The sequence below is a fragment of the Chiloscyllium punctatum genome, chromosome 44 (genome assembly GCF_047496795.1).
Source record: "Chiloscyllium punctatum isolate Juve2018m chromosome 44, sChiPun1.3, whole genome shotgun sequence".
NCBI classification, from domain to species: domain Eukaryota; kingdom Metazoa; phylum Chordata; class Chondrichthyes; order Orectolobiformes; family Hemiscylliidae; genus Chiloscyllium; species Chiloscyllium punctatum.
This window is the reverse complement of record NC_092782.1, coordinates 21,285,676-21,313,516: the sequence shown is the minus strand read 5'-3', so window position 1 is coordinate 21,313,516 and position 27,841 is coordinate 21,285,676. Positions and strand designations below refer to the sequence as shown.

Below are 27,841 nucleotides of genomic sequence, written 5' to 3'. Positions count from 1 at the left end.
CTTCCAAATAAACCTGTTGGAGTATAAACTGGTGTTGTGTGATCTTTGACTAAGATGACGAGAGGCATAAGTAGAGTGGATAGCCAGAGACATTTTCCCCAGGGGAAATGGCTATCACAAGGGGGCATAATTTTAAAGTGATTGTAGGAAGGTTTAGGGGAGATGTCAGAGGTAGGTTCTTTACATAGAGAGTGCATGGAATGCACTGCCAGCAGTGATAGTAGAGTCAATTACATTAGAAACACTTAAGGGACCCATGAATGATAGTAAAATGTAGGGTATGTAGGTTAGTTTGATCTTAGAGTAGGATAAAAGTTGGTACAACATCAAGGGCCAACTGTACTGTACTGTAACATACTGTTCTATGTTCTATGTTCTAGAATGATGTGTTGCCTCCCTGGTGCCAGGGTCACAGATGTCACTGAGTAGCTACAGGGCATCCTGAAGGAGAGGGTGATGGCATATGTTGGTACCAATGGCATGGGCAAAGTGAGGAATAAGGTCTTGCATAAAGAATTCAGGGAGTTAGGCCGTAGATTAAAAAGCAGGACTTCAAAGGTCGTAATCTCTGGATTACTCTTGGTGCCACATGCTAGTGAATTTATAAATAGGAAAATAGGACAGACGCGTGGCTCAAGAGTTGGTGCAAGAGGGAAGCTTTTAGATTCCTGGATCATTGGGATCATTTTTGAGGAAGATGGCACATTGCACCGAAACCACATTGGGACTAACATCCTTACAAGTAAACTTGGGAGGAGTTTAAGCCAGTCTGGCAGCAGGAGGGGACACAGAATAGTGGAGCAAATATGTAGACCGTTCACAGAGGAATGTGAAAGTCATAATCTAGGGGATTTCAAATTTCCCAACATAAATTGGGCAGTCATAATGTTAAAGGTTTAGAGATGGAGGATTTCTTGAAATATATCCAAGGGAGTTTTTTGTATCAACACGTCAAAGGCTCAGTGCTGGATCTGATTCTGGGGAAAGAAGCCAGACAAGTGTTCAATGTGGCAGTGAGGGAACATTTTATCAATAGCAACCACAACATAGTACAGTTCAAATTTGTCCTGGACAAGGAAATAGATGGCCTGCTAAAGATGGCTTTGGATTGGGGGAAAGGAAGATTTTAATAAAATAAAGCAGGAGCTGGCCACAGTAGATTGGGACCAGCTCCTTGCAGGTAAGTCTACAGCAGCGCAGTGAGGAGCACTGGAGAGTGTATAAATCCAACATGTACCCTTTGGAGGGAAATGTAGGAGCAATAAGTTCAGAGAATCCTGGAAGTCCTGGACAATTCAAGACTGGGTGAGGAAGAAGAGAAGGGCTTTTATGAAATCCAAAGGGGACAATTCAGCTGCAGCCCCAGAGGAATACAGGAAATACAGGAGGGAACTTAAGAAAGCAAATAGAAGAGCAATAAGGGCACATGAAAAAGGACTTGCAAGCAGGTTAGGGAGAATCTAAGATATTTTGGAAATTCATTGAAGGGAAGAGGTTAACCAGGGAAAGAGTAGGGCCCATTAGGGACCAAGGGAGCAACCTGTGTGCAAAACTGCAGAATATTGGAAGGGCATTGAATGAATCCTTCTTTTCAGTCTTCATGCTGGAAAAGGAGAATATAGGTACTAAATTCAGGAAAAGAGACTGTTAGGAACTTGCACATTTTGACTCAGGAAATGGGGGGGGGGATGTTGGAGGCTTGCTTGGACTTAAGGGCAGACAAATCCCCTGGCCTGGATGAATTGCATCCCAGGCTGCTATGGGAGGTGAGGTAAGAAATTGCATGGGCTCTGACACAAATTTTTAATTCCTCTCTGACAAGAGGGTATCGGCAAAGGACTGGAGGATGGCTAATCTGGTACCAATTTTTAAGAAGGGTGGTAGAAATGAACCAGAAAATTACAGAATGGTCAGTCTCATGTCAGTGGTAAGGAAACTATTGGAGAAAATTCTGAAGGAGTGATTCAATATCCACTTGGAAAGACATGAGCTAATTTGGGATAGTCAGCATGGTTTTGTCAGGGGGAGGTCATGCCTAACAAATTTGTTCAGAATGTTTTGAAGATGTGATCAAGTCTGTGGATGAGGGAAGTTTAGTTAATGTAGTTTATATGGATTTTAGAAAAGCTTTCGACAATGTCCTGCAAGGGAGACTAACTGAAAAAGTTTAAGCACAAGGAATTGAGAGAAACTTGGTGAAGTGGATCAGAAACTGGCTTAGTAATAGGACACACAAGGTAGAATGTTACTTGAGTGACTGGAGGCTGATGTTCAGTTGTGTACCACAAGAATTAGTACCGGAATCCTTATTGTTTGTTATTCACATAAATTATATAGATGAAAATGTAGGGGGGAATGTTAGACAAATTTGCAGATGACACCAACATTGGTGGATTGGTTAATAGCAAAGAAGATAGCTATATAGATGGGTTGGTCAGATGGACAGACCAGTGGCAGATGATATTTAACCCTAATCGGTACAAGGTGATGCACTTTGGAAGAAGAAACAAGGTGAAGGCGTATTTAATGAATAGCAGGACACTTGGGCAACTTATAGGAGCAGAGGGATCTTGGGCTAATTATTCACAGATCCCTGAAGTCAGCAGAGCAAGTGAATACAATAGTTACAATGGGACTCTTGCTTTTGTTAGTCATTTCATAGACTATAAGAGCAAGGAGTTTATGTGGGAGTTATACAAAGCATCGGTCAAGCCACAGATGGAGTACTGTGTGTAGTTCTGGTCATCTCGTTACAGGAAAAATGTGGTAGCACTGGAGAGGGTTCACTAGGATATTGCCTGGAATGGAGAAATTAAGCTATAAAGAGGGATTAAATTGGCTTGGATTATTATCTTTAGAATAGAAAAGATGAGGGAGGATATGATTGAGGTATATAAGATTATGAGATTGATGAGCAAGGTGAAATAGCAGTTGTTCCCCTTAGTTGAGGGGTTATTCATGAGAGGGCATATATTTGGGTTAAAGGGCAGGAGATTGAGAAGGGATTTGGGAAGAAACCTTTTCAGTCAGCAGGTTGTAGGAATCTGGAATGCACTGTCTGGGAATGTAGTGGAGGCTGAAAACCTTGAAATTTTCAAAAAACATTTGGATGAGAACTTCAAATATCACAACATCCAAGAATATGGAATTAGAATTAGGACACCTGTAGTGGTTGATATGTCAGTGCAGACTCGATGGGCCGAAGGGCCTTTTCTGCACTGTATGATTCTATGAATCCATTACAATTTCCTTTCATGAAAGCATGTTGTCTCTGCCTGGCTGCATTGAGATTTCCTAAGTGTCCTGCTATAATCTCTTGAAAATAGATTTCAGTATTTTCCCAATGAGAGATATTTAAGTTACACTCCTGTAATTTCCTGCTTTCTGCCTATCTCCTTTCTTGAATTCAAGAACAACATTTGCTATTTTCCAATTTGATTGGACATTTCCAGAATCTAGGGAATTATAAGAAATTAAAACCAACACACCCACTATCTCATGAGGGTGTCTGCTGCCAAGTGAAGCCAACAGCTTCACATCCCTCTCAAGTGTGATGAGTCAGTGCTCACAAATGCTCACTCATGACTGAACTCTGCCACTGGATGATTTTCCGCTCTGCAACTATGTTGACAAGTTCATCAGCCCTGATGGCTCAACAAACTGTACCCTGACATGTTGCAGATGTTTTGTTTTCCCTTGAAGTTAATTCTGTTTAAAGATTCCTTTTCTGAAGCCTGTTAGTGTGTTCAGAAACAAATGCAACAACTAGATAATTTCAAGTGTATGTCTTCCTTGCTCCCCCACCTCGCATCTTTAATGGGGTCCAAAATTGATAAATCCTCAGGACCTGATGGCCTACATCCAGAGTGTTGATGAAGGTGGCCGTTGAGATACGCAATGCTGGTGATTATATTCTGTACGGAATTTCAGTAGAAGGTAAGCAATTTATAGTTGCAGTCGAATCAAAAAATCTGTCAGATTGTGTCAGGAGCTGACTGTATTCTTGTTAGTTTCTTGATAGTGTTCTATAACCTCAAGCTAACAGGGCAATACAGATCAGGAAGGTGATAATAATCTGCAAAGTCTATTCCATACCTGTGTTTTACCTCCTGTGCTTTCTTGAACAGCAGTTCGAGACAGAGCTGTGCTTCCTGCAAAACCACGAAATGCTCCACAAAACATATTACTGACTCCAAAAGCCACTAATTCCTGTACAGAAATAAAGAAACATTTTTTGCATAGTTTACAATTTTATAAATTATTCTGCACTTTCCATCTCCACACAATTGGCCAACATTTATTGCCCATTTCCAGTTGCCCTTGAGAAAGTGATGTGAGCTGCCTTCTTAAATCACTGAAGTCTCCTTGGCGTGGTAGGCGTTAGGGATTGATGTTAGGGAATTCCATAGTTTTGACCCAGTGACACTGAAGGAACAATGGTATATTTCCAAGATGATGTGCGACTTGCAGATAGAGGGGGTGGTTCCATTTATATCTGCTGCCCCTTGACCTTGTAAATAGTACAGAATTGGAAGGTGCTGTCTAAAGGTGAATTGCTGCAATACATCTTGTTTTTGTGATAGAGAGAGTGAATGTAGAAGGTGTCAGGTGGGTGCTAATCAAACCGGCTGCTTTGAATAGGATGGTGTTGATGGCATTTGTCAAATAATTATAGGCAAAAGTGTGAACCAGAACAAGCAGCACTGGTTGAAGTTGTTTCTCGGGAGCAGAAGATCATTCTTATATCTTCTTCCATCGAATAACATCCTTGCTGTGATGTTAACTATCACCAGTTTAAATACACTTGGCAGAGTTGCACAGCATGGATTATTGCATTTTTTTGCTTCTCACAAGGGGAAGTATGTAACAAAAACAGAACTTGCTAGAAAAGCTCAGCAGGTCTGGTAGCATCTGTGGAGAAACATCAGGGTTAACATTTCACATCTGGTGACACTTCTGGATCAGATGGTACTTGAACCCTGAACTCTTGGTTAAGGGGTAGGGACACCACTACCATGCCACAACAAGGCCCTCTCTGTACATCCAGTTGGTGCAATATTGAAATTCCTACATCTGTCATCAGTCAGAACCATTGGTATGAAATTAACTTTCCCCTGTACACGTTCATCCCACATGAAAACACTTAGATTACATGTTACTGAAATCTGATTATATTATAAAGGAGTTATAGCATAGGAATTTATCTTGGGTACCCTCTCTGAACCTGAAAATGTAATTTTATGTGGTGAAATGTCAAATTTCTTCATTTCAATCAGGGATCTAATTTTTTTTAAAAGTTTCAACTTCCACATTAATCATATCCACACATCTCAATCACTTAGTTCAATCTCTGTAAAATACTTGGATACATTAAAAATTCATTTTCAGTGCAGGGTAGACATTGAATTCTGATGAAACATTAATTGTGTTCCTTTCTCTACAGATGCAGCCAGATCTGCTGAATAACTCCAGAAGTTTCTGTTTTCATTTTCCACATGGAACTTCTGTTTTCTGTCTGTGGTAACATTTCAGTGGGGTTGGCTGCTTACTCTAATGATGCTATCACTGTTGCTGGATGTCTGGAAATCATCTTGATTTGGTACTAGATTTAAACTAAGGCCAGTAAAGGGAAAGCCATGCCACCTTGACTTTTGTTGGCAGCTTCTCTGAGGGCAGCAAAGAGTTAAAGGTGCCCACACTACAAGGCCTGCAGTGGTTTAAGATGACAACTCACTATCAGAATGTCAAGGGCAGTTAGGGGTGGATGCCCACAACCCTTGAGTAAACAAAACAAAACCTACAAGATTTTCGCATGTATGAATAGACTCTGAAACCAGCTGTCTGTTTCTAAGGATCAATGATGATGACCACTGACAATTTCACTGATTCCATTGATATCAAGATTCAGTCCTAACCTGAAGAACTCTCAGTGGCATGATACTCTGAATATCTTTGAAGCATCCCTCCCTTTCCCAGTGCTCCAATCCCCAACACAACCCTTCCCAAAACTCCTCCGCACTGCTCTCCATCCACATTCCTCCTCTCCTGAGCTTCCTCTACCTGCCCCTTTTTACCTCTTCCACCACGGAGCCCTTCACAACGCTGCTCCCCTCATTCCCTTCCCAAAAACCAACCCAGTCTCACACCTCAATCCTCTTAGATGCTCCCCTCCCATTCCCCTCACCCAGACAACTGCACTTTCACCTCTCAGTCATGCACTTCCTTTCCTATTTCCCCCCACCCCTATACTGTCTGCTCTCCCAATTCCCTCCACTCCCACACCCTATCTCTCCTATCTCCCACATTGTCTCTTCTCCCAGTCCCTCCTCTCTAATTCTCTCCTCTCCCACAATCCCCATTGAACCATATTTCACCTTAAAACACTTCCTTTCTCTAAATTCATTTTGTGCAACTTACACAATAGTCCACATTCCTCACCTGATTCCCATCAAGAACATAATCATGTTTGATGGCATAGACCTTGGCCACAGAAAATGCAACAGCAAAACCAACAATCGCAATCGAGAAAGCATCACCAACACTCTGTTGTAAGACACCCATGTTGGGAGTGAGAGGACTCTGATAGCTGAAACAAACAGACAGTAATTTGACCATTCTTTGTTACTCTTAACACTGAAGCTTACTTAAAATCTGACAGCCTACAATTCTAATTAAAAATGGAAGGAACAAAATTATAGGCCAGCCTAACTGCGGTGGTGGAGATGTTATTAGAAAGAGTTTTGAGAAACAAAATATGTCTATATTTTGAGATTCACAGACTATCAGGCATAGTCAGGATGAATTTCCAAAAGGAAGGTCAGTCTTGCTCAAACATTTTGAGGAAGTAAGCAGAAGTGTTGTTGAGAGTAATGCATTTGGTGTGGTGTCCTTGGACTTTGGCAAGATATTTGATCAGTCCCTCATGGCAGAAAATTAAAGATTCCATGAGATCAAAGGCAAAATAATACAATGGTGTCAAAATTAGCTGAGGAGCAGGAAGTAAACTGTGATGGCAAGGCAAGGGAACACATGATGAATAGTAGGACCCTGGGAAGCACTGAGGATCAGAGGGACTTTGATGGGCATGTCCAGTGATTCCTTAAGGACAGATGGATAGGTGGTTAAGAAGGCATATGGGATACTTGCCTTTATTAGTCAAGGCACATAGCTTAGGAGCAGGGAGATTAAGCCAGAACTGTATAAAAGATTTGTGAGGTCACAGCTAGCGTATTGAGTACAGCTCTGGAATTCACATTATAGCACCAGAGAGGGTACAGAGGAGACTTACCAGGATGCTGCCTGGATTATGAAGAGAGACTGGGTAGACTTGGGTTGTTTTTGTTAGAGCAGAGGAGATTGAGAGGGCACATGATTGAGGTGTATAAAATGATGAGGGGTATAGATCGGATAAGAGAGGAAGAAACCTTTCTCCTTTATGGAGGGATCAATGACCAGGGGGCACGGATTTAAGGTAAGGGGAAAAAGATTTCAAGGAAGTGTGAGGAAAATATTTTCACCCAGAGGTGGGAATCTGGAACTCACTGCCTGTGAAAATGGTGGAGGTGAAGTATTTAGATATGCACTTGCAATGCCAATGCATTCAGGGCTATGGAGCAACTACTGGAAAATGGCATTAGAATAGCTAAGTGGTTGTTTTTGACTGGTGCAGAAGTGATGGGCCAAAGGGTCTTTTCCTGCGCTGCTGTTCTCTGAGTCTAAGGTAGAGGGTTGTTTCTGTGGATGGAAGTCTGTTTCCAGTGTCAGGGTTTAATCAACAAATTCACAAATGGCACAAATATTGCCAGGGTGGAAAATTGTGAGAAGTAAAGCTGTAATCTGCAAGAAGATGTCAACAGACTGGTCAGGTGGACAAAGGAGGGCAAATGGAATTCAGGACAACTAATATGTCAAAAGAGTACACCAGGAGTAAAGAACCATGGAAAGTACTGAGGATCAGAGGGGTCTTGTGTATATCCACCATCCCTGAAAGCAATAGGGCATATAGATATAGTGGTTAATATGTAGGATATGTGGGCTACTTGTCTTTTTAGCAGAAGCATATTACACAAGAGCAAGGAGGTAATATTTGAACTGGTTAAGTTACAACTGGATTGCTGTGTGCATCTCTGATTACCATATTATAGGAAGGATGTGATTACATTGGAGATGTACCAAGGTGCTATATGGGCTGGACAATGTGAAATATAAGGAAGAATTGGAAAGGCTGGGGTTGCTTTCCTTGGATAAGTATATGTTAAGATGGAGCCTAATCGATGCATATAAGACTTTGTGGTGTATTGATAGGGTGATAGGAAGGCACTTTTTCCATCAATATAGGGGTCAATAACCAAGTGTTGTAAATTTAAGGTAAGAGACCGTAAGAATATAAGACATAGGAGCAGAATTAGGCTATTTGGATCATTGGGTCTGTCCCACCACTTGATCATGGCTGATACATTTCTTAACCTCATTCTTCTGCGTTCGCTCTGTAACCCTTGATCCCCTTACTAATCAAGAACGGAGTGGCATGGTGGCTCAGTGGTTAGCACTGCTATCTCACAGCACCAGGGTCCCAGGTTCAATTCCAGCCTTGGGTGACTATCTGTGTGGAGTTTGCATGTTGTCAGTGTGGGTTTCCTCCCACAGTCTAAAGATGGGCAGGTGAATTGGCCATGCCAAATTGCCCATAGTGCTAGGTACATCATTCAGAGGGAAATGGGTCTGGGTGGGTTACTCTTCAGAGGGCCGGTGTGAACTGGCTGGGCCAAAGGTTCTGTTTCCACACTGTAGGGAATCTAATCTAAAGCCAACTTATCTCTATCTAAAATGTGCTCACTAACTTTTTGACTGGTGCAGAACTAAAGGTCCGAAGGGCCTTTTCCTGCACTGTTGTTCTTTGACTCTGTGGTAGAAGGTTGTGGATGGAAATCTGTTACCAGTGTGGAAACTAACTATTATAATCCCATTTTCCGATTGTTGCTCCATAACCTTGAATGCCTTGGCATTGCAAGTACATATCTAAATACTCCATAGCCTTGTGTGACATTGAGTTCCACAGATTAACCACTCTCTAGCTGAAGAAGTTCCTCCTAGCCTCAGTCCTAAAGGGTCATCCTTTCATTCTGAGGCTGTGGCTTAAGATCCTAATCTTTCCCATTATTGGAAACATCTTCTCCATATCCACTGTACCAAGGCCTCACAGTATTGTGTAAGTTTAATTTGTTCCACCCCAAAACCTTCTATCCTTATCCTTCTTTTGGGCGGTGCAGTAACAAGCACTGCTCCTCACAGCACCAGGGACCCAGGTTTGATTCCACCCTTGGATAACCATCTGTGTGGTATGCGCACATTCTCCCCATGTCTGCGTGGATTTCCTCAGGTGCTCCAGTTTCCTGCCACCATCCAATGTTGTGCAGGATTGGTGGATTGGCCATGGGAAATGCAGGTTTATAGCGAGAGGGTGGTCTAGGTGGGATGCTCTGCAGATGGTTAGTGTGATTTGGTGAGCCAAATGGCCTGCTTCCACACTGTAGGGATTCTCTGAAAGTCCATTGAGTACTTCTCGCTTGACAAGCACTTCATCCACAAACCTTCTTGCAAACCTTCTCTGGACGCTCTTCAATGCCAGCACATCCTTCCTTAGATTTAGGGCGCAGTAGAAGGCCGAGGAGAGAGTGAGTAGAATCCTTTTCACTGAGAGAGTTGTGGGAATCTAGAACACAGTGCCCAAAGGAGTGGCTGAGTGAGAAACTTTTAATTCACTTGTGTTGTCAAAGTCTCAAGGATTGTGGGACAAAAGCTGGAAAATAGGATTCACATTTTGAATTATTCTGGGATATCGGTGTCACTGGCATTTATTGTCCATCCCTGGTTGTCTTGAAGAATGGGCTAGTGAGCAATGTAATCAGATCTTTGTTGATCAGCATAGACACAATGGGCCAAGTAACCTCCTTCTTAGCTGTAAACATTTGAGTCAATAGGTTACACATGAGTTATCTGCCCACAGTGATAGCCTGTTTCCCAGGGAGACGGAAAATCACCTCAATATGTTTCGAAAGTGTCAGATAGTGCTGCTGCCCTGGGAGCACCCACTACCACCTCCTCCCCAGCCCCCCCCCCTCCCCCCCCCAACCCCGGGTGACAGAGGAGAGAAAAAGAGAAGATTAACCAAGTTCCTGCTCTTGATCACTGGATCAGTGATAGAAACAAGGTGAATCAGGGTAGAAGATAGCATGGACAGAACATAAGCACTAATATAGAGTAGTTGGACTGAATGGCCTGCTTTGTGAGATTAATTCCATATACTGTTTGAGGTGAAAACCCCGAGAAAACCACAAAAGCCTGCAGTCTTAATAAGACTCTAAAAGGTCTGGGTTCAATCTGAGTTCTGATCATAGATGACAAAGAGGATATTACAAACAAATCACTAACCCACTTGTTAAGTTTCCAATAATGTCAACATCGTATTTTTCATTGAAGTTGAAAGCATACGAGACCCCAGTTGCGATAATTGTCTACAAAGAAATGAGGAAAAGCAATCAAATCTACTTTACTTTTCTAGTTTCGTACATTTAGCATTTGGTATATGCTTAACAAATTACACAGACACACAAAATAGGAGCAGAGGGAGACTATTTGGCTTCTCAATCCTGCACTACCTTTCACAAAGATCACAGTAATATATAGCATTTGTTTTGAATTATAGTCATAGAGATGCATAGTACAGAAACAGACATTTCTGTCCAACTCATCCATGCCAACCAGATATCCTAAACTGATCTAGTCCCATTTGTCAGCATTTGGGCCATATCCCTCCAAACCCAAGTTATTTGCGTACTCATCCAGATTCCTTTTAAATGTTATTATTGTACCAGCCTCGGTGGCACAGTGGTTAGCACTGCTGCCTCACAGCGCCAGAGACCTGGGTTCAATTCCCGCCTCAGGCGACTGACTGTGTGGAGTTTGCACGTTCTCCCCGTGTCTGCGTGGGTTTCCTCCGGGTGCTCCGGTTTCCTCCCACTGTCCAAAAATGTGCAGGTCAGGTAAATTGACCAGGCTAAATTGCCCGTAGTGTTAGGCAGGGAGTAAATGTAGGGGTATGGGTGGGTTGCGCTTCGGCGGGGCGGTGTGGACTTGTTGGGCCGAAGGGCCTGTTTCCACACTGTAAGTAATCTAATCTAAACCTTCTCTGGCAGTATAATACTTTAGTCACCATGTATTGCAGGAAGAGTTTTTAACAAAAAGAGATCATTTCACAAACAGATTCTAGGTCTGGACATCTTTTATAGCAGTCCCCATTGAATGGAAGAGACATAGATAGAGGTCAAAGATGAAGCAACTGTGGAGATCAAAGGTGTGTCAGCTATGATATCTATTCAACACTGCCAGAATTAACAGATATTTGAAGCTAATAAGATATTTTGACTGGAGATTTCCAATACGCAGAACACAACCTGACAGCTGTGAGAATTTGGTGATTTGAGTGTAATGCTTTTGAGGTAGGGAATATTTTTCTTCACTATCTATAGCAAGTCTTCCTTTCTTTTTTTTTGCCAACACAGCAATCAACATCAAATTGTATCTGCGAGATTGCAAAGAGAGATTATTAGGATAAACCTGTTTATTTTGAGTTGAAATTTGTCACCTACAGTCAGAGTGAGATAACTACATCAGGAAATGTGGAGCAAACATTACATATTTTATCAATGCTGAATGAATCAATGTGAATGTAATGTCAGTACTATCAATCCCAAGAGTTGTGAAATAATTAATCATGGTTAATTAATATACTTATGTTTTATAATCATATAACTTCTTATAAATCAGTTACAAACCCAAATACTGGATTAGTGGTGCTGGAAGAGCACAGCAGTTCAGGCAGCATCCAACGAGCAGTGAAATCGACGTTTCGGGCAAAAGCCCTTCATCAGGAATCAAGTTTATTCCTGATGAAGGGCTTTTGCCCGAAACGTCGATTTCGCTGCTTGTTGGATGCTGCCTGAACTGCTGTGCTCTTCCAGCACCACTAATCCAGTATTTGGTTTTCAGCATCTGCAGTCATTGCTTTTACCTTACAAACCCAAATAGTTAACCATATTCACTTGTGAACTGCGACATCTTTGCGTAAATCCACTTGAGCCTCTTATAGTGCAAAATGAATGACCCTGATCATTACAACTTCAATGGGAATTGATTGCTCCCTACTCACCATTATAACTGCTGAGGCAAGAATGAAGAGTGTAACATAAGAGGATATCATGCCAGAGTTACAAAGAAAAATAAAAATGACTCAAAGGCAGGAACTAACAATATTCAATATAAATTTATTTACAGTAAAGATAGATTCCAGGCCTAGGTATTAAAAGTATAATGCAAGAAAATCTATTGATCTTATGAAAACACTGAATTTAGGAATTGTCCTTCTGGATTAGGAACTTGTCAACATTGTTCAACTATTTGGGAAATGTTGAGAGATAAACTAGAAAATTATAAGCTGCTTAGTTGTTCTGAGTACTTTGAATGAATATGAAGCAATAAGAGAGACCACATGGACTGTAAACTTTGTTGAACCTTTTGAGAAGGTCACAAATGTGGAACTTAAGCCCATGCATTTATTTATAGAGCCTTCCAAAAGTTTCAAGAGGTTTCATTGGAAGACCTACATAGAAGGCCAGAGCACAGTGGGTAAAAGAGGGGTGCTGGAGAGACTGGAGGAGTCACTGCAATATTAAAAGGGTAATTCTGTGATTAGGTGAAAAGATGGTCAACAAAAATGAGAGTGCATTGGATAGGGAATTATTATATAGGTGAGAGTCAGAGAAAAAGGAGAATGTATACAAAGTGACTAAAAGTATATTTCAGTTCCGATTCTAGCATCTGCAGTAACTTGCTCCTATTCGGGACTCTGTACAGGACTGTCACAGTTTTTATAAATGAATTAATAGGCAGCATGGTGGCTCAGTGGTTAGCACTGCTGCCTCACAGCACCAGGGACCCGGGTTTGATTCCAGCCTCGAGCAACTGTCTGTGTGGAGTTTGCACGTTCTCCCCGTGTCTGCGTGGGTTTCCTTCGGGTGCTCCGGTTTCCTCCCATAGTCCAAAGATGTGCAGGTTAGGTTAATTGACCATGGTAAATTGCCCTTAGTGTTAGGTGCATTAGTCAGAGGGAAGTCGATCTGGTGGGTTACTCTTCGGAGGGTTGGTGTGGACTTGTTGGGCCAAAGGGCCTGTTTCCACACTGTAGGGAGCTGTATGACACCAAGATGGGCAACCGAGAAAATAGTATCAGTGGGATCAGAAAGTTGCAAAACAACATTGATAGAATCAGTGAGTGGGAACAGCCATGGTCACCCATAGGTGCCAGAGAAATAGATTTGGCATTTTCTAAATGGCAAGAAACTGGGTACTCTGTAGCACAGAAACCTTAAAGGTCTATGTCCAGAAATTACTAAAAAGTAATAGGCAGGTCAAAAAACTCACTGAAAAATAACTAATTCAATTTTGCTTTTTATCCCAAAGGATATGGAATGCAAAGTTTCATTCAAGCTGTACAGAGTTCAACTTGAACCCACTCAGACTGCAGCATTCAAGATTGGACAACGGATCTTAAGAGAGGGTGCAGCACACATTCACCAAAATAATACTGGAATTACACCCTTGAGTATAAAGTTCAGGGATGGTTCAGTTGAAATATTTAAGATGATTAAGTGATGATGTCATAAACGCCTCCTCTTGCCAAAATCGCTGAGTGTCAGTTGAAAAGGGCAGTGGCTAGATTCTTGTTAAACAGGAATAATGAGGATTGCAGAATAAATGAAGGGAAATGGAATTAAGACACAGGTAAGCTGTGATCATATTGAATATGGAACAGGCTCAAAGGGGCCGAATAGCCTCCTCCTTTTCTCATGCTCCTATGGAAGTCAAAGGTCCCTTTCTCAATATGTCTGTATGGAGATTGAATGATCTCTACTCACCATTATAACTTCAATGGGAATAGGTACAGGCAGTTTTGACTTGAATCGATCATTTATTTCTTTCACAATAAATACAACAACCATGATGATAAGTGAAATGATGACATCTGGGACGTTTGTTTCAGTGATATGATTGAAAATATATTCCAGTGTCTAAAATAGTGCAGAACACATAGATTAATCATCATATTCATTACAGTATATTAATATAAATACAATTTGCACTTATTGACTTCCCCTTAAATAATACAAAGCAGATAGTCTATATTTAGAGTATAATTAATGATCAGGTGCGCAAGTTGCTGAAAGTAGCCTTTTGTATGAACTTACGTAAATCACAGAAAGTGGTCCATTAAACCCTGGAACATTCAACTGCAGGACAAATTTGAGCTGAGAAATAAGGACATGAATGGCAGCAGCTGTGGTGAAGCCTGAGATCATTGGATCCGACAGGTAAATGACAATGAAACCAACTTGCAGTAATCCAAGAGCCAACTGGAAATACAAAACATTCTTGGTGACTGTTAAGAATAGTTACTTTTTGAATGAGTTTTTTTTAATACCTAAAAAGACACAAACCTGAAAAATCCCAGCAAGTAGAGTGACAGATGAAGCAACCCAGACCTGTCTGTCTTCTATACTCATATCAGTGGGGAATAAAGTACTGTTCACTGCTGTATTACCATCAGTCACCAGTCTGTTCACCACTGTGCCCACCATCAAACTCAACACTGGAAAGGGACCTGGTGAAAACAAGAAATATTCAAGGTAGGAGCATGTTTTACAAATTTACAATTTCAATCATTCAATAATGAATAACTCTTAAGATTTGAAATTCTCACCAACTGATAAATGTTTTGATGTTCCCAGAATACAGTACGTCAAGACAGGGAAGAATGCTGAATATAGACCATAGCCAGCAGGGACATTCACCAGCAGAGCAAAAGCCAGCCCTGCAAAAATACACAGAGAAATGGTACAGTAGCAGGCCGGATATTACATCTGCATGATTGTTAATAACATTTCCTCACTGAAGAAACTTATGGTTGCTTCTCAATGATCCCCATTGCTGCTTAAATAGATATTTACATTACATTCTAAAGTTTATCATGATTATAGTTACCACTTCTGATTTTTTTGGTAGTTGTAATGATCAATTTTTAAAGATGGGGAAATCTGATATGAAATTGCAATGAATCACTGAGACATTGAATGCTTGGATGAAACTCTGTTAGATGGATTTCAATTTAAATCCATGTCAGGGCATCTACTTTGATCCCAGCAAGAAAACCAATTCAAGAGGAAAACCACTCTGCATACTGTATGAGGAGGTGGCTCTCTGGGTCTGCAGTGGGATATAAGTAGGTGAGTAGATAAAAACTTGGCAAATGAAATATAATATGAGGAAATGTGAGGCTATATCCTTTCACAGGAAAAATAGAGGAACTCAATATTATTTAAATGGAGAAAAACTCCAGATAGCTACGGAACAGAGATATTTGGGAATCTACCCACATAAATTACAAAAGACATTCAAGATGAGCAAGTAGTAGGGATGGCAAGTGGCAGGTTTTATTTCAAAGAGAATAGAATATAGAAGTAGGGAGATTATTGCTAAAATTATAAAAGGCACTAATCAAGCCACAGTTGAAATATTAAGAACAACTCCTTATCTAAGGACAGATACACTGGCATTGGAGATAGTGCAGAGAAGTTTCAATTGGCTGGAGGTACTGTCTTATGAGGAGTGGTTGAGTAGATTGGGATGAGATGAGCCAAATAGATCAAAAGACAGTGGGGGAACATTTAAGGGACAGTGATCATCATATCATAAGATTTAGGATGTTGGTGGAAAAGAACATTAAACAATCTAAAGTAAGAATAATCAACTGGGGGAAAACTGAAGCAAGAATAGAGTCAGGTTGGATGGACTAGAGCCAAAGACTAGTGAGGAAAGCTGTATTTAAAGAATGAGCTATGTATAAAGAAGAGATTATTTGGATACAGTTAAGATGTACTCTTTGAAAGTGGAAAGGCAAGTCTACAGATGCCTGGATGAAAAAAAATTAAAGGTTAAAAAAGTGGTGCTAATAAAAAGTGTGCTTGTAATAGGCATTGGGTAGAAAATACAAATGAGGACCCGATTGAATACAAAATGCTGAGAAGGAAGTGAAGAAACAAGAGAAATAAAGTCTGAAGATTAGAGTTTTAGAAATCAACAAGCAATGACCAAAAAAATTCATAAAATAGGAAATTAAGAACGTGACAGAAAACTAGTCAGGACCATAAGAATGAATGTTTAGAATTCTTACTCTTGTTAGGGTTGCAAGCATTTTCACAAGACTGTAAAACTTTGAAGGTCAGATAAAGTCAACATCGAGCTTTTAGATGCAGAAACAGATTAATTGGTCATGAAAAAAAAGTGTTTCAGAAAATTTAAAGAAGTAAAAGTCACAAACACCAAAGAACATTCAGCCCACGTCTTAGAATTCCAAAAGAGAGAGCTGAAGAGGCACTGGATACATTGATTATGATTGCCAAAAATGCCCTCGATTCTACTGTGGTAGCAGCAGATAGGAGGTCAGTAAATGTAACTCTGCCATTCAGCAAGGAAGGAGAGATAAAACAGAGAATCACAGACCAGTTAGTCTGATGTCAGTCTGATTCGGAAAAAGTTACGAAAGGTTAATAGGGCCAATTAAGAACAATGGGGTCAGGTTTGGGCTGATTTTTATTTGATAGAATTGGATTTGTGTTGTGTTTGACATGGTAAGGTTGTGTTTGGGTTAATGGATTGAGTTTCTAGTTAATTTGGAGGGGGGTTGTTGGGTTTAAAGTGGGTTTAAAGTATATAAAGCTGGGGTGACATTGGCGAATGTAGGTTTGATGAGGGTGGTGATCTTATTGATGGAAGTGTGGTATGTTTAATGGGGTTGGGATAGGACTGATTTGGGTGGGGGTGTGGTTGATGGGATTGAGAGTGTGGTTGGTTTTAGAGATAGGTTTTGATTGGGCTGGGATGTGTTTGATGGTGTTGGAGTGGAATGATGGGGCAGCACAGGCTTGATGGAGGTGGGATTGTGATTCATGGGGTGAGTGTAGGTTTGATGGGGTGCGAGTCCAGTTAATGAGGTTAGGGACATGATTGACAGGGTTGGTGGTGTGGTTGATGAAGTGAGGGAGTGGTTGATGAGGTGAGGGGGTGGTTGATGGGGTGAGGGGGTGGTTGATGGGGTGAGGGGGTGGTTGATGGGGTGAGGCAGTGGTTGATGGTGCGAGGGTTGGTTGATGGGTGAGAATGTGGTTGCTGGGGTGAGAGAGTGGCTAACGGGGGGTGGGTTTGTTGAGGTTGATAGTCCAGTTAATGGGGTGGGGTGTGTTTAATGGATTGAGTATTGGTTTGATGGGATTGCGTTTGGGTTGATTGGATTGGTGATGAGTTTGATGGGCATGTGTGGGGTTGATGGTATTGAGGATCCATTTGATAGGGTTGAAGATGTGTTTGATGGAGTTGGTTGTCCAATTGATGAGCACCAGTTTACTGTTGATGTCTTGTGTGAGGTGGGTTTGAACCAATGGGAATGGTTTAAAGTGAATGACGTCATACTTGGGTATATGGGGTGGGGCTGCCTCTCATGTCTGTCTAGGTGTGGGTTTAAATCAAAGTATTAGTACTACTAGAATTCTTGGAATGGAGCAGAATTCCATCTGTTTATTTTAACACATGTTGTTTACAAACAGCTCAAGCTGCAAGGAAGACAAGGAGTCAGTAAAGACAAATGCCATCCTACCATTTATTTCTATCACATCTTAACTTCATCTGTGTCCCTCCTCCATATCATTCATATGCTTCACTGACAAAAATCAATCAGATTTTAAGTCATCCTCCACCCTCGACAACCTTTCCAGAAGCAAATTCCAGATTCTCACTCCCCTTTCTGTGAAGCAATACTTCCTGATGTCACCCCTGGCCAACCATCCTGGTGCTCACTTTACAATTCTCATTTTACAATCCTGTTCACTTGTTCTAAGAAGATGAGGAATTCCATAAACCACCCAATTTACATATCAAGCATTCTGTCGAAACTGCTGTTGACAAAGATACCTGATGCGTGAACAACAAATATTTAGGTTTATAAAGTTCTTTTAACATGCGAAAACATTGCAAGTTGCTCCACACAACATGATACCAAGCCATATCATGAAATTATCAAACAGACAATTATTGGACAAAGAGGTGGTTTTAAAAAGAAAGACTGAAGGAAAGATTTGAAGAGGAAATTCTGGAACATATGACCAAGCACACTGGAACATTAAAAATTGGAACATGTGTGGTGGTCGAATTGGAGAACATTAATGCCTCAGAAAGTTGAAGAGCTGGAGGAGGTAACAGAGACAGAGAGAGGAACAACCATGAAGTTTTAATTTAAACTTTAAGAGCAATATATGTCAGGGAGCACAGATGTCAATGGGACTTGGATCAAGTTAAGATATGGGCACTTGAATTTTAGATTCAGTTCTGATTTACAGAGGGTAGAATGTAGGATCCCAACCTGGAGTCAAAGCTGAAGTTAAGTAGATGAAGGTGAGGCTGTCAGCAGTAAATGAGTTGAAGCATAGCACAGTCAGATGAGAGCTGGAAATAGGTGGTTTTGATGATGCAGTGGTTGCTGGTTCAGCCTAAGGTCAGTTAACATGCTACGATCATGAACAGTCTCAGGTAGGGGCCAGGGAGGAGGCACAAAGTCAATGGCAAGGGAACAGAGCATGTAATGTGAACTCAGGTGATGACTCTGCTCTTCTCAATATTTTGTTGAAAGAAATTGTGATGGCCTCCAATATTGGAGGCAGAATAAGCAGTATGAGAAATCAGAGACAGTGTAATACCCCCACTCATTGTCACACTCATATCACCTTCACAATGTCAACAACTGCTTCCCTCTGTGCTATGTTTTTTTCCATGAACAACCCTAATTACAGGCTGGTTAAAGCAAACTCAGGAAGTTTCATATCAGGATAAATTTATGAGTGTCATCCATTGTTTGATGTTTTTGCATGAGACAAGATGATCTTTGAAACATTGATATTGCAGAGATAGGGCAAAGAACAATTTCTGCATCCTCGAAGGCCATCAACAATCAGTTTATGATAGAACTAAAACCAACAAAATGTTGACAGGCACTTTAACTCTTTATCATCACCTGTTTAAATTTGGCTGCAAATATGGAATTTTTAGTTTTACATTCCAAGCAATTGTTTTTTTCACTTGACTAAGTCATGTGAGGCTGATTTGCCCCTGGTAGTACCTTGCAAGACACTCACAAGTCCAGTGCTAACACCAGACACAATATCACTGGGAAGCCATTCTTTCACATTATATCCTGGCAGCCAAGATGCGATGGGAAGGAACGTATAAAAGATCCTCTTTGCCTTTGCAGTCGAACACCTGGAAGAGAGACAACCTTTTAGACAACCAAGAAATGAATTGTGCCATATTACTCTGCATATGGCCAGTGACATAATCAAAACCGATTCTAACTCTGTCAGTTCTGAAGAAGAGTCACTGGACTCAAAATTTATGTTTTTCTTGTTACAAGTACTGCCAGACCTGCAGAGATTTTCTAGCACTTACTGTTTTGTTTCTAATCCTGTCAGACACACTTCAGATTCCACATCCTGAATTAGCTTTGTGACAATTCTTCAGTTAATTCTCATTACCAGGCACCTGCATTCCTGTGAGATGTTTTGACTTCCTGCTGAGGGTATTTAAATGACCAACAGAACGAGCTGGTAATCATTAACACCACTTCAGAGTGAAGACAATAAGGTACCCAGTTAGGGAGGTTCTTTGTCCAGTTCTCCTCCTGTGTCAAGCAGCAGACTACCAAGCAGCTGAGGAGCAAGAGAGAGCTATAAACACCAATCCAGGCCTTATAACAATTGTCAGGTCTAACTCAGCAGGCTCTGAGAGATGTCTGGACGTTTGTGATGGAGTATGGCTGCAATGATCTCACCCTTTGGTGTGATTACCTCTGTTGCCAAGGAAGAGATGGGACCAGAACTGTCCCTTCACAAGGATTTGGAAGGCTCAAGAGCAGGCAAAGCACTACCCAAATTGCATTCTTGTATTGAGTGAAAGGTCATCTGGTTCTACTTCTTCCATTTAATCTTCACACTTTGTATTTTCTTTTATAACATAAATGCTTAATGCAAATACTTCTGTCTTAGAAATGAGCTATCTTAGAAATCGGGGCCCAATGCATTTAAAGCTAGTCCTGGTGTTAAGATCACAGTTCAATAACTTGAAACTACCTCAGAGAAGAAGCTTCTTGAAGCCTTTGATACATGTTTCCATGTTGTGGATTATTGTATGAATTTTATCTGTCTATTTTTAAAAAGAATTCACTGAAAATTTAGCTGTGAGCAATATCCTTGCTACAAGTACAGGAAAGAATACATGGGATTTATTTTCACTTGATCTGTAGGCCATCAGAAAATCCTCAGAATTCTGTTCTTCAGCTGCAACCTTACTACACACCGCATACCTCACACAGTTAGTGACGAGAAGGAAATTGTTGCATTCAGTCATTCACAAAACCGCTTTTATCTCCTATTATGTGGACGTCAAAAATATGATGTTTCATCTGAGTGAAATGCAGACTGACCAATTCAATATAACAACATTGTAAGCAATTGTAGCAAAATGTTCCATGTTAATAATGATATTGCAACAGTTGCGTCTTTTCAAGTCTGAGTAGGGAATAGAATTAGCATTGAAAAAATACTTTCCTCCTCCATTTCTGAAATGAAAGAGGGGTTTTGAACATCATTCACCAAATCAGTTGGAGTTCCAATTACCAGGACTTAAAACTCAAAAACTCAAACTCAATGCAATGAGCAAATTGGAAAAAAAAATCACTGCAGGAGTTCCTCAGGTGCTTTCCTCGGCACAACCATCTTCAGATGCTTCATCAATGACCATCTCTCCATCATAAAAGCAGAAGTGGTGATATCCGCACAATATTCAGAAACTCTTCATATACTGAAGCAGTCCATGTCTAAAAATGCGACAAGAACTAGACAATATCCAGTTTTGCGCTAAGTGGCAACATATTACACAGCACCAGGCAATGACCATTTTCATGAAGCAAGAATCCACCTATTGCTTCTTGATATTCAATGGAGTTGCCATCACTGAATCATCCACTATCAGCAACTTTTGGTTTACCCTTGATGAGAAACTGAACTGATGAGAAATATTCATCTACTTAAATATTGTAGCTACAATGGCAGTTATGGTGATAGTGTAAGTGCTGGCTTATCTCAGGAATGAAATGTCCTTTGATTGCATGGTGAAGAAAAGTCACCATTCGGATTGGCATATCAAGGAAATAATGGCAAGAATGTTAGGTCAAAAGGTCAGGTTCAATTCCTGGAAATCTGTTCAGTTTGGGACCTGATGGGCTTCACTCAAGAATACCAGGTCTACATGTACCCCAACCTGGGGCAAGAATGAAAGCTCTTAAAACCTGTACCTAAAGCTTTCCAACCTCTTTCTGCATTCCTTATAAACTAATTGATAGAGAACGATTGGTAATTGATCGACAAAGCCTGTTCATTTCTCAACTAACAACATTTGTGTTCTTGTCTCATTACTTTAAGATGACCAGATAGTTTTATGGGATTGAATAGACCCCTTTGTAGAACAATACAATTAATTCACATCACTTACCTGAAATAAATCCTGACATGGTCCCAGATTGTCTTGTGATACCTCTCCACTTGCTGATTATGCTCTTTAAAGCTGACTTCAGAGTAGGCTGGTCGAGCCACAATGTAATGTTGGTTCCCAGAAAGCATGTTGACCTGTGATAGGTTCCAATCTGGGCAAGATCCTCATTTACCACCTCCAGATGACTTACTGAAAAGCAATGTAATGGCTGAGAGATCAGTTTAAAAACAGAGAAAAATGAATTATTAATTCCAGAATAAATGTATAACTGTGAAATATATTTTATGATCTTTTTAAAAAGTGCACCAGTTGAAAGAGTTAGCCACGAAGTTAGATTTCAGAAAGATGAGGGAAATGAGTCAGATAGAGCTGAGAGTTGGAGAGAGTAAAGATTTGGAAGCGTAATGAATTGAACAGAATTGGGGAGGATAGTGAGTTGAAGAGGAGGGGGAATTGGACAGAATAGTGTCGAGGAGAGAGTAGCAAGCTGGAGAGAATAGTGAGCTGGAGGGAATAATAAATTGAAGAAATTAGTGAATTGGACAGGGGTAGTGACTTATAGCAATTTGAGATAATAGCAAGCTGTAGAAAGAGGCAGTTATAGTGAGTTAGGGAGAGTAGCAAATTGGAGAGAGTAATGAGTTGGAGAGAGTAGAGAGTTGGAACAGATAGTGGATCAAAGAAAGTAGCTAGTTACAGCAAGTTGAAGACAGTAATGACTTGGAGGTATTAGTGAGTTGGAGAGGGCAATGAGTTATAGTGGGTTGGAGCAAGTTGCAAGTTGGAGAAAGTAGGGAATTGGAGAGAGGAGGCAATTGGAGAGTGTAATGAGCTATAATGAGTTGGAGTGAGTAGGGAATGAGAAAGAGGAGGGTTTTGAAGAAGGTAGTGAATTGAAGACAGCAGTGAGTTGGAAATGGTAGTGAGTTGAAGAAAGGGTAATGAGGTGGAGAGGGTAGAAATTGGAGAGGGTAGGGTGTTGCAGAGAGCAGTTTAAATTGGAGAAAATAGTGAATTGGAGAGACTGGTGAGGTGGAGAGAGTTGCAAGCAAGAGAAAGTAGTCAGTTGGAGAGTGTAGTGAATTTTACAGAGTAGTGAAATAGATATGGATGTGAGTTTAGAAGAATAGTGACTTAGAGATAGTGGCCAATTGGAGACAGTAGTGAGGTGGAGGGGTTAGTGAGTTGGGGCAAGTAACGGGTTGGTGAGAACAGTAAGTGGAAAGTTCAGTGAGACAGAGAGAGTAGTGAATTGGAAAGAATAGTGTGCTAGAGAGAGCGGAGAGAGTGGCAAGTTATAATAAGCAGTGAATTGGATAGGATAGCGAGATGGAGAGAGTAGTGCTTCGGAGACAGTGACAAGTTGGAAAGAATAAAGAGTTGGAGACTATGGTGAATTTGTTAGAGTAGCAAATATGATGAAGAGTGAAGCAGGTTGGAAAGGGTAGTTTGTTAGATGTAGGGTAACGTGCTAGATAGTACAGCAAATTGGAGAGAGTGAATTGGAGAAATTAGTGAGTTGGAGAGAGTAGTGAGTTATAGTGAGTTAGACAGGATAGTGGAATTGTAAGAGTAGAGGCTTATAGCTATTTGGGAGAGTAGCGAGTTGGACAGAATAACAAATTGGAAAGATTAGGGTTTTAGAGGGCGTAGTAAGTTGGACAGGGTAGTCAGTTGGAGAGAATAGCAAGTTCAAGACATTAGTGAGCTAGAGAGAGTAGCAAGTTAGAGTGTGGCAATTTAGAGAGAGTAGTGAGTAGGAGAGGGTATGGAGCTAGAGAGGGTAGCACGTTGGATACGGTAGTGATTGGAAAGAGTAGTGAGCAGAAGAGAGGAGCAAGTAGGAGAATGTAGTGAGCTGGAGAGAGTAACGAGTTGAAAAGAGTAGTGAGTTGGAGAGACTAGTGAAGTATAGAGTATAGTGAATTAGAGAGGGTTGTGAATTAGAGAGGGTAGTGAGTTTGAGAAAGTGGTGAGTTATAGTGAGGAGCGAGTTGTGTAGAATAATGTGTTGGAGACTATAGTAAGTTGCTTTGTCAAGCAAGATGGAGGTATTAGTGATCTGGAGAGAGTGGTGAGTTGGAGAGAGCAACAAGTTACAGAGGTTAGTGATTTGAAAAGAGTAATGACTTAGTGAAAATAGCAAGTTACAGTGAGACGGAGAGAGTAGCAAATTATTGTGAGTTATAGTGAGCTGGAGAGGAAAGGGAATCACAGAGTAACATGTTAGAGAGAGTATTGAAATGGAGAATGTAGTAAGTTGGATAGGGTAGCAAGTTGGAAAGCACAATGATTTGGAGGTGTTGGTAAATTGGCTGGACTAGCAAGTTTAAATAAGGTAATGAGTTGGAAAGTAGTAAGTTGGATAGAGCAGAGAGTTGGAGAGACTCATGATTGGAGGGTGCAGTAAACTGGAGAGAGTAATGGGTTGAAAGGGTGATGGAGCTAGAGAGAGTTGGAGAGAGTCACATGTTGGAGAGGACAGTGAGTTAGAGAGAGTGGTGACTAGGAGGGATTAGTGCGCTTGAGAAAGTAGTGAGTTAGAGAGTGTAATGATATGCTGCTGGTCACAGGCTTCCAAACATCATGACAACCCTCCACCATTCTTCGCCTCCTATTTGCAAATACTTTTAGATCCAGATTGCCAATAGGATGTATAAAATAAGGTCTTTTTAGTTGGACAAGGTAGAGATTTAGGGAGAATAACTAATTGGCCAGAGTAGTGAGTTGGAAAGGGCATCTGGTTGGAAATGGTAGTGAGTTTAAGAGGGTAGTGAATTGGAGAGAGTAGAGATTTGGAGAGAGTAGCATGTTGTAAATGATAGTGAGCTGGAGAGAGTAGAAAGTCAATGAGACTTGTGAATTGTAAATGGTAGTGAGCTGGAGTGAGCAGAGAGCTAGAAAGAGTTGGAGAGATAAAAAGCTGGACAGAGTAGCAAGTTGAAGAGATTAGCACATTGATGCATTTAGTGATCTGAGGAGAATTGTGAGTTGGTGAGAATAGTGAGCTGGAGACAGCACAGAATCGCAGAGGGTAATGATGTGGAGAGAGTAGTGACTTGGAGAGAGTAGCAAGTTGGAGAGACTAGCGAGTTGGAGAGAATAGCAAATTGGTATGTGTAGTTATCTGGAGACAGTAGTGCATTGGGGAGTGTAATGAGCTGAAGAGAGTAAAAAGCTAGAGATGGTAGCAAGTTGGAGAGAGTAGCGGGTTGAGAGGGTGGCAAGTTGGAGAGTGTTGTGAGGTGAAGATAGCAGCAATTTGGAGAGATTACTGAGTTGGAAAGAGCAGCAATGTGAAGAGAGTAGTGAACCAGAGAGGGTAGTGAGCTGGAGAGAGTAGTAAGTTGGAGAGAGTAGTAGGCATCTTCAGAAAGTAGTGAATTGGAGAGTGTAGTGATATGGAGAGAGTAGTGAGTTGGGGTGGGTAATGAGCTGAAGGGAGCAGTAAACTGGAGAGAGTAGCTAGTTGGAGTAGTGAACAGGAAAGGGTAGCAATTTGGAGAGTGTAGTGAATTGGAGAAAGTTGTGAGCTGGAAAGAGCAGCACGTTGGAGAGGGCAATGAGTTGGATAGAGTAATGATTGATGAAAGTTGTAGCTAGAGAGATTAGTAAACTAGGGAAATTAGTGAGCTGGAGAGGATAGTGAGCTGAAAAGAGTAGCAAGATGGAGAATCTATCAAGTTGGAGAGGGTATTGTGTTGTAAGGGGTCATGAGTTAGAGAGACAGTGAGCTGGAGAGAGTAGTGAGCTGGAGACAATAGCGAGTTGGAGAAAGTAGTGAGCTGGACACAGTTGTGAGTTATGAATGATTAAAGCAAAATTAATGGGGATATTTAGCGTAGGGTGTTGGGGAGAGCTGTTAGCTGGAGCGAGCAGCAAGTTGGAGAGGGAAGTGAGTTGGAGAGGGTAATGATTGATGAGTGTAGTAAGCTTAGAGAGTTTAGTAAACTGGAGAGAGTAGTGAGTTGGAGAGAATAGTGAGCTCGAGATGTTAGAGAGCTGGAGAGAGTAGTGAGTTGCAGAGAGTAGCAAGATGGAGAGTCTATCAAGTTGGAGAGAATACTGTCTTGTAAGGAGTCATAAGTTAGAGAGATAGTGAGCTGGAGACAGGAGTGAGCTGGAGGCAGTAGCGAGTTGGAAAGAGTTGTGAGTTAGGAATTATTAAACAAAAAATGATGAGGATACTTAGCCAATAGAAAAGTTTGATTGTCAAGAGAAGGTAAATCCTAAACTAGTTCAAAATGATTTGATAATTAACAATATAAATATCAAAGGGTCAATCTAAGTATTTTCATAGAGATGAGAGTCACAATCTTTGATATCAAAGCAGCATTCAGCTGAATGTGGCATCAAGAAACTCTCACAGTGTCTCAGTGGGCGGTACAGTGGCTCAGTGGTTAGCACTGCTGCCTCACAGCGCTAGAGACCCGGGTTCAATTCCTGCCTCAGGCGACTGTCTGTGTGGAGTTTGCACATCCTTTCCCGTGTCTGCACGGGTTTCCTCTGGGTGCTCTGGTTTCCTCCCACAGTCCAAAAATGTGCAGGTTAGGTGAATTAGCCATGCTAAATTGCCCATAGTGTTAGGTGAAGGGGTAAATGTAGGGGAATGGGTCTGGGTGGGTTGTGCTTCGGTGGGTCAGTGTGGACTTGTTGGGCCAAATGGCCTGTTTCCACACTGTAAGTAATCTAATCTAATTAAAGCTGGGTACTGGGGGTAAACTCTCCACTCATTGGAGTCATACCTGGCACACAAGAAGTTAGTTGCAATTATTGGGGGTCAGTCAGCTCACCTCAAGATCATTTCTGCAGGAGTTCTTTAGGGTAGCACCCTAGGCCAAACCATCCTCAATGACCTTCTCTTTGTCATGCGGTCAGAAATGGGGATATTCACCAATGATTGCACATTGTTCAGAACTGTTCATGACTCTTCAGACTACTGAAGTAGTCAATGTTCAAATGATACAAGACTGGACAATTTCCAGAAGACAAGTGGCAAGGGCTAACAAGTGACAAATATTAGTTGGGCAACAGGCTCTGACCATCTCCAGTAAGAGATAATCTAGCCACCACCCCTTGATGTTCAATGGTTTTACCATCACTGAATCCTCCACTATCAACATCCTGGGGTTACCATTGACAAGAAGCCCAACTGGACACACCAAATAAACACAGTGACTACAAGAACTGGTCAAAGGTTAGGAAGACTGTGGCAAATAATACAATTGCTGACTTCCCAAAGCTTGTAGACAATCTACAAGGCATAAGGAAGGATTGTGCTGGAATATTCCTCTCTTGCTTTGATTGATGCAGTTCCAACAATACTCACAAAGCTTGACACCATCCAAGACAAAGCAGCCAGCTTGATTGGCACCGTGTCAACAAATATCCACTTCCTCCATTACTAATGCTTCGTAACAGCTGTGTGTATGATCTACAAGATGTACTGCATAAATCTACCAAACATCCTCAGACAAAACCTTTAAAACTATCTAGAAGGACAAAGGCAGCAGATACTTGAAAACGCCACCAAGTTTACCCCCAAGCCACTCACTTTGCAATATATTGTCATTACTTTCACCATCACTAGGTCAAAATCCTGGAATTCCATCCCGAACCGCATTGTGCAAATATGTACAGCACATGGACTGTAGTGGTTCAAGAAAGCAGTTCGACACCACCTTCACAAGATCAGCTCGAAACAGGCAATAAATACTGGCCAGATAGCAATGCCCACATCCCATGAATGAACAAAATAGATGGGAGAAACAGCAAGAAGACAAGAAACCATAGTTCAGTGTTTTCAGGTACAGATATATATTTGATATATATTTGATAAGATCCTTGTATTGTTAGTATGGAGAAAACTTTTTAGGTGAATGTTGTTATAGGAATACAGTGGATGTTACAGGGAAATCAGTGGATGTGGCCCAGGGTAGTGACTACAAATGTTTTGTGGAATACAGTGAATATTCTTACTGGGAATTTAGTGGGTGTGGTGCACAAGACTTCCAAAACGCTTTTACGGAAGCAAATGTGGGAGGATTAATGGGGATCTAGAGTTAGTGGGAGAAAGACAAATTCTAATAATTGGACTAGCCATTTAAATATGATGGCTATCAGAGCAGTTCAACGC

The 27,841-nt window shown here is 41.1% G+C and overlaps 1 protein-coding gene across 1 annotated transcript in view; it reads right to left on the bottom strand.

Annotated features, from left to right (window-relative positions):
• The window catches only part of LOC140466796 (chloride anion exchanger-like), a 73,817-nt gene extending 51,941 nt beyond the window's left edge, over positions 1-21,876 (bottom strand). Inside the window, exons 1-9 of the mRNA XM_072562437.1 lie at positions 21,706-21,876; positions 19,280-19,419; positions 14,816-14,926; positions 14,553-14,716; positions 14,304-14,468; positions 13,974-14,126; positions 10,432-10,514; positions 6,439-6,586; positions 4,096-4,209 (exon numbers count right to left, since the gene is read on the bottom strand). Of these exons, the coding sequence (XP_072418538.1) occupies positions 4,096-4,209; positions 6,439-6,586; positions 10,432-10,514; positions 13,974-14,126; positions 14,304-14,468; positions 14,553-14,716; positions 14,816-14,926; positions 19,280-19,419; positions 21,706-21,833 (1,206 nt within the window). The 5' untranslated portion in view covers positions 21,834-21,876. The remainder of the gene's footprint in view (positions 1-4,095; positions 4,210-6,438; positions 6,587-10,431; positions 10,515-13,973; positions 14,127-14,303; positions 14,469-14,552; positions 14,717-14,815; positions 14,927-19,279; positions 19,420-21,705) is intronic.
• Between the last annotated feature and the right edge of the window lie 5,965 nt (positions 21,877-27,841).